Source organism: Setaria viridis, chromosome 3, assembly GCF_005286985.2.
Source record: "Setaria viridis chromosome 3, Setaria_viridis_v4.0, whole genome shotgun sequence".
NCBI lineage: Eukaryota > Viridiplantae > Streptophyta > Magnoliopsida > Poales > Poaceae > Setaria > Setaria viridis.
Window position 1 is genome coordinate 43,583,821 of NC_048265.2, and position 7,752 is coordinate 43,591,572.

Below are 7,752 nucleotides of genomic sequence, written 5' to 3' on the forward strand. Positions count from 1 at the left end.
AATTTCTAATTAATAACTTTTTCTGCAAGGTACTAAAGGGGTGTCTTTAGTCCCGGGTGGAATAACTAGGACTAAAAAGGTCGGGACCTTTAATCCCAAATTCTTAGTCCCGGTTGGGAAAACCGAGATCTATAAGGTTTTCCAACCGGACTAAAGCTCATTTCTGTACTAGTGGGTACACGCTCCACCAGGTGCTCTCTTTCCCAACAAAATTGTTCCCAATGTCTGCCATGCCAAATAATATCTTGAAGGAAATGGATTTGTGGCGTTCTACCGAGAGAGTGAAAATCATGTACATAACTCGATCAGAAGAATTTTTTAAACTGTGCACAACATGCCGTACTATTGATCCTCCATCTCCAACATTTGAACCATCGTTGCCTCTACTTTTATATATAGACTCAGTTAAGTTTGTTAGTTTAAAACGCACAATGTAGGCGGCAGTTGAGAAGGACCATGTGAATCCTACAAAGTAAGCTCAGATCGATCCCTTTTCTCCAGTTGAAAATGGCCACACAGCTCCCAGCAACAGCTATGAAGCTCCACGGGCCGGACTCTAGAGTTTCTTCGGCCACAGTCCAATGCTCCTGCCTAGTGAGTGGCCAGATTTGGGTACCACGGTCCACCCTGCATCTTGTCTAAGTGAGTGGCAAACCCATGAGTCCCAAGCTTCAGTGGCCACATGCGCCATATGGTTCCCTCAAAAAATAACATGGGCTCGATCAGTGGCCTAGCTGGAACCTCCCGTTGGTGGCCTGTCTTGGAGCACCCTTGAGGCTCTTCTCCTATGCGTCCAGTGTTGGATAGTCAAGCCAGACGGCTGTACTGAATTTAAATTTTAATTAGAGATGTATATAGTTAATAGAGATGTTGAATATATTCAAAACTAAACTCTACTTATTTTTATAAGTATTATATTGCACTAAGAAAAAAATATTTCTAGTCATCATTGTATATTTTATATTCTAACACACACTAGAAGGATACCCAACCATATCATTCTCTAATATTAATCATTCTAATCGCTTCAAGGGTATCCTAGGAGCAGAAATCCGTCTATATCATATCTCCATTTGTACATTCTTATGATTTATAAACATTATCTGCATTAGTTTTGTAACAATAAAATTGTAATTAAAATATTCAAAATGTCCAAACAAGCATTAAAAATGGAAGAAGAAAGGCTCCCGGTGTCTATATAGCTACCAATGACCATGGATCTATATAGTTCAGTAATATCAAAAACTATCTCTACTCACAAACACCATCAAGTCATTTGAAAGATCAAGACCCATGTCTATATAGTAATAAATGCTAATAGAGATGTCAAAATATATATATATATTTATATATATTCAAAACCAAACTCTACCTGTGGTCATAAATATTTCATTAACTTTACGTACTTATAAAAAGTAAATAAATCTTTAAGTGATCATTGTGCGTTTATATGTACAGCTAATGTTTAAGTAGGTACACTACAAAATCTTTTCCTAAAACTACAAATTATAATTATTCCAGGTGTATCCAAAGAGCAGAAAATATCTATGCCATATGTCCAAGTATAAATATTCACATTGTATTATAGAAGATATCCAATGATAAGCTCCATCTTCATAGATATTCAAAAAACCCTTGAAGATACTGAAGTAAATGAATTCATTAGTTGAAACACATATTGCTTCTTCAAAACATCTATAAATAGTTTAAATAAATCTTGAAGACCTTTAAGATACTGAAATAATCGATTGCATTAGTTGAAGACCGCAGCTTTAAAATGGTAAATAAATCATTTTAGTGATCATTGTACATTTATATTTCTAATGTCTGAGAAGTATACACTACAAAATCTTTTCTAAAATTAATTATTACAATTATTTCAGGGGTAGCCAAAGTGCAGAAACTATCTGTATCATATCTGCAGCATTAAATATTCACATTATATATAGAAGATATTTGGTATCTTCATAGATATTCAGAAAAACCTTGAAGGTACTAAAGTAATCTAATTCATTAGTTGGAACACATATTGCTTCTTCAAAACTTCTATAAATAGGTTAGCAACCAAACTCCTTACAAACAATTCTCGCACACAGACTCCAGCTTTCACCAATGGATCTGACACGCCTATTAGCATTGCTTGTTCTTGCAAGCCTTCTAGGTTGTGCCACACCAACTGTCACTCGTCATGAAAGACCTAGCCGATCCACATATATCGTACGTGTGCATCCTCCACCAAAATTTTCAACTGATACGAGCTCCACCAACCTTGAGACCTGGTATAGATCGTTTCTTCCACCATTACTTAGTACATCCAGGCCTCGTACACCATTCATCCATACCTATAGAGAAGCCATTCTAGGTTTCGCTGTGAACCTGACAAAACATGAGGTAGAGTACGTTAAGAAGAGAGATGGTGTCCTTAAGGTATATGAAGATTACCTTGTACCACTCCTGACAACCCACACCCCAGAATTCTTGGGGTTGCGGCAAGACGGAGGGGTTTGGAGTAGCACAGGGATGGGTGAGGGAAGCATCATAGGGGTACTAGACACAGGGATAGATGTTTCACACGGCTCGTTTGATGATGAAGGAATGAAGCCACCACCGGAAAAGTGGCGTGGGTCTTGCAACTTTGGAGATGTTAAGTGCAACAAAAAATTGATCGGCGGCAGATCATTATTAGGAGGCCAATTGAATCTTGAGGATAGCGCTGGCCATGGTACGCACACTGCAAGCACGGCTGCTGGAAGATCCATAGAAGGCGCAAGTGTCCTTGGCAATGGGAATGGTACTGCAGCTGGTATGGCTCCACATGCACACCTTGCTGTGTACAAGGTATGCAACGATTTCGGATGCTTTGCCTCAAACATTATTGCAGGACTGGATGCAGCCATTGCTGATGGTGTTGACATCTTGTCCATATCACTCGGTGGTAAATCACTGCCATTCGATGAAGATATTATCGCCATGGGTGCATTTTCTGCCATGAGGAAAGGGATATTTGTCAGTTGTTCTGCAGGGAATTCAGGTCCATCATCTAGCACTATACAGAATGAGGCACCCTGGGTCCTGACGGTCGGTGCAAGTACAATAGACAGGAGGATGGAAGCTATTGTCAAGCTGGGTGACGGCCGCTCATTTGTCGGTGAGTCAGCCTACCAACCATCTAATCTTGATTCATTGCCACTGGTGCATGAATTAGATTCTGGAGATGCTAAAGGGAAGGTTATTGCTTGCGACCTTGGTGGTTCTCTCTCCCAACTCAAACTTGGGAAGACTGTTCAGGATGCTGGTGGTGCTGGGATGATAGCACTTGGAAACGAGGAGAGTGGACAGAATACTTTTGCTGCAGCTCATATTTTACCAGCATCATATGTCAACTCCATAGATGCAGCCGTAATTAGACAGTACATCAAGAATTCAGACAAGCCGACGGCTTCGATTGTCTTCAATGGTACGTTGTTGGGAACTACTCCAGCTCCTGTTGTTGCTTACTTCTCTTCTCGTGGTCCAAGCACTCAAACTCCTGGTATTCTCAAGCCTGACATAATCGGGCCTGGAGTGAATATCATTGCAGCTTGGCCATTCAGAGTTGGGCCAGTGACGACAGATGGAAAGAATATGGCGTTTAATACCTTATCTGGAACATCAATGTCTGCACCTCACCTTAGTGGAATTGCAGCTATAATCAAGAGTGCGCATCCAGATTGGTCACCAGCGGCAATCAAGTCAGCAATCATGACTACTTCTTATGTTGTTGATGATCACAAGAAGCCGATCCTAGATGAGACACTCAATCCGGCTGGGCATTTCAGTATAGGTGCAGGGCATGTTAACCCCTCACAAGCTGTCAATCCTGGTCTAATCTATGACATTGATGAAGAGCAGTACATTTCGTATCTTTGTGGGCTTGATGGTTACACAGATTTTCGAGTTGAGATAATCACACATCGCAAGGGTGTGTGCGGAGAAGGAAGAAAAATCTCGGAAGCAGAGCTGAACTATCCTTCAATTGCAGTGAAAGCAAGCACCGGCGAACTTGTCGTGAGTAGGACCGTCACCAATGTGGGAGATGCAAAATCATCATACACTGTGGACATTGAGATGCCGAAAGAAGTAACGGCATCACTATCACCAAGTGTGCTGGAATTTACCAAGGTAAATGAGAAGAAAACATTTACTGTAAGTTTAACTTGGGATGCCAATGCAATTAAGCATGCTGAGGGAAGCTTCAAGTGGATTTCTGACAAGCATGTTGTGAGGAGCCCCATTGTAATATTCTAATGTAACTTAGTGAATTTCGGATTTACAAGCAAGTTTGCAACTTGTTATATGGAATAATATGACTTTAAATGTTGATGTCTTATTGTTAAGTATGGGCAAATTGATCAGAGGAATATTTTCTATTCAACAAAAACACGAAATAGTGCCTGAAACCCAAAGCAGAATAGATATAATAATTAAGACTAGGTTTACCGGCACGCAGGAGTGGAGCCAGGATACAATATGATGATATATGCAGACACATCTTACTATTACTAATTGAATGCTCCTTTTGAAGCCTTTATGTGGAGCCATCTAGGATCTTAGGTGGACACTCTAGAAAAAGAGAAATTCTAGAAATTCTTTCAAAAAAGCAGAACATCTGGCCATCAATTAGGTAGACTCAAAACACCATAGCCATTGGATCTATTATATTCTTAAAAAATTACCCACCTTTATCATTATAGTTGTTTTAAAATTACCCGCACGTGCCACTAAGCTGTCTCGACTATGTAAATCAAAGCGCATATTCCAAGCACTTGATCTCAACGGAATGTACAATCTGTAAAAGAATATTAAACAAATACAATCTTATCCCTACGTGATCTGACACAATCAAAGCGCATATTCCAAGCACTTGATCTCAACGGAATGTACAAATTATAAAAGAATATTAAACAAATATGATCTTCACGTGAATGTGAGATATCTGCTAATCCTTATGAACGTGAGGCCGCCATTATATCTACAAGCAAATCTTTTCCACACACAGGCAGCAATATCTTTTCCACGATCTGTAAATTAGGCACGGCCATTATATATACAAACCAGGTCTTTTCCACGCACAAATAAGTGTATTCCAACATTATTCGCCTATTCTCTCTTCTCTCCCAAGACGTCTGGCCATCTCTCCGTGAAAAGCAGGCCGTCAACCCAAGGTCCCAATGTCTCCCTAAATCTACCCATGATCATGGTGTGTGTACAATAATGTTTGCATATGAACGTTGTGCCAAATCTACCACATGATCATGTATGTGTTTGAATGCCTTGCCAAATCTACCCCACGATCTGCTCATGCGGTTTTAAGAATTCACATCATTACAGTAGAATCATGGTCCTTCACATTTGATTGCCAGCCAGAGATATATTTACTGTTTAAGATTAGTTTGAAGTTCATATATTCACCTCATTACAGTAGAATCATTGCCCTCACACTTGATTGCTAGCTAGATATATTTACTATTTAAGATTAGTTTGAAGTTCAGATATTCAAGTGATGTTTTGTAAGAGTATTCCTCGCTGGAGCGCCCAGATAACCTTTTGTTCAATGCTGAATATCCTATAGCTCTAGTCAATGTTTTCATTTTACAATGCGCTGTTATTGTACAGCTACCTTTTAGACTTTAAGCCAATTTGGATATCAATGGCGTGCAAAACTTTGAGTCAAGTTAAACCAGGAAAGGAGTTGTGGAAAATCAAGGTGTGGGTAACAAGACAGTGGGACGCAATTTTGCTTGGTAGCGGTGAACAATTAAGTCTTGATATGATCCTTATCAACCAAGAGGTACCAGTTCTTCACTACAATTGTAATTTTCTCCAGATTATTTTCAGTTGCAAGGTTTTAGTGATCAAAATCCAGGAGACCATGATGCATGGAGTTATCAATAAGGCCTATATGGAGAAATTCAAACCACTCATTCAAGAAAATAATGTGTACATCATTGCAAATGTCAAAGTCAAAACAGCGGCAAAGAAATATCAACCAGTGGAAAATGACAAGGTAGCCAACTTCTTACCAATAACTACTCTAAAGAAGATCAAAGATAAAGAAGATATCCCAAGTATGGATTCAATTTCTGTAGCACAGATACGCTTTCTGAAAGAATAAATGAAGACATTTACCTGTCAGGTATAATGTCAATGATTTATATTATTTTTCTTACTTGTCCTTTTCGATGGTCATCTAATCATTCATATCCATGTTCAAAAGATGTACTAGGAGTTGCAGCACATATTGGTCCAATAGAAGAAATCAGGACAAGCTATGGATTGTCCAAAACTCGTGACATTATACTCCTAATTGAGTAAGCTAATCGCTTTCACCAACATTAACTACCACTATTCATTATTTACATTCAGACCATGATATTAAACTACATTGTACTTATGTTAGAACTACATGCTCATGCAAATATTATTTTTTATGATCAAATATTTAATGTTTCCTTTGACTCATTAATAAACAGTGATCAAGAAGTTAAAGTTGGATTGATTTTGGGGAGCCAAAGTTGAGCAAGTTGATGGTAATACAAAATCTCATGTCATTGCAATAACATCTACGACTGTGAGGAAATATGGGAGTCTTCCTTCAATATTAGTCATCCAATATTTATCATTGAATGAACCTTTTATAAAATAAATGATTGATAAATTCGCAGAATATTCTCTATCATCAACAAGTGCAACACAAGTTTTCATAGACTTACCAATTCCTTTACTAAGGATGCACAAAACAGGTAAAATAAATCCAGATATTTCTATTTCCATTTTAACATGAACTCTAACATGATATAATTTATTTTATGGAAAAAGCATTTTTTTCAAATGAAAGTATTATTAAAGAGATATGAATTGAGGAACATCTAAAAGGGACATTGGAGGACAAAATGCAGTACCATAGAAGAACTTTTGAGGAGTTAAATTTGATTTTGTTTGACTCGTCAAATCAGGTATGCAATAGCTTCATCATTATGGACTACTTTCTTTTAACTTACACACATATGAATGATATATTTCAACATGCAGGATAAGCATATTTATACAGTTGAGGCAACAATTGATTCAGTCGATCCAAGATATGGATAGTATTACATTGTAAGAAGCAACTTGAAAAGAAATCTGATCACTACTTTTGCAGTAAATACGATGCTTCCTTCTGGACAGGCACGATTATGAACATACTTCTTCAGAACTGCCATAAACCTCTCGAAAGTGAACATATTGTGTAGAAATACAGGACCGAGAACAAAAATATCTTCAACAAGGTGGACTAGAAGGTGGGTCATGATATTAAAGAAGGAAGGTGGAAAGATCATCTCAAAGCTGACAAGGTATTGCCCCATATCATTCTACAGCTGTAGTAGATTGTTTGGATGGATTGCCTTCTGAGAAATCATATTGAAGAATGCACATAGTTTCACGATTGGCATTCTCATATTCTCTGATAGAATACCCCTCGGTGCAACAGGTAGCAATTGTATCATCAGGACATGGCAGTCATGGCCCTTTAGATTTATGAATTTTTTCTCTTTAATATTTATTATTCCCTGTATATTTGAGGAGTAGCCCGATGGGACCTTGATACTATTCAAGCACTCAAACATGCTTTCCTTCTCTTCCTTGCTGAGAGTGTAACTGGTTGGATGCAAGTAATGTCCATCATCTCTCTTTTCCGAATGTAGGTTATCTCATTGTTTCATACATTTC

General features: G+C 38.2%; 1 protein-coding gene across 1 annotated transcript; it reads left to right on the top strand.

Annotated features, from left to right (window-relative positions):
• Positions 1 to 2,112: 2,112 nt before the first annotated feature.
• Positions 2,113 to 4,287, top strand: LOC117849322 (subtilisin-like protease 1). The gene has a single exon (XM_034730873.1). It carries the CDS (start codon positions 2,113 to 2,115, stop codon positions 4,285 to 4,287), a length of 2,175 nt encoding a protein of 724 aa, XP_034586764.1.
• Positions 4,288 to 7,752: the final 3,465 nt, after the last annotated feature.

Excerpts from the sequence above, each read along its gene's own strand:
- LOC117849322 (XM_034730873.1), top strand. The coding sequence starts at position 2,113 with ATGGATCTGACACGCCTATTAGCATTGCTTGTTCTTGCAAGCCTTCTA.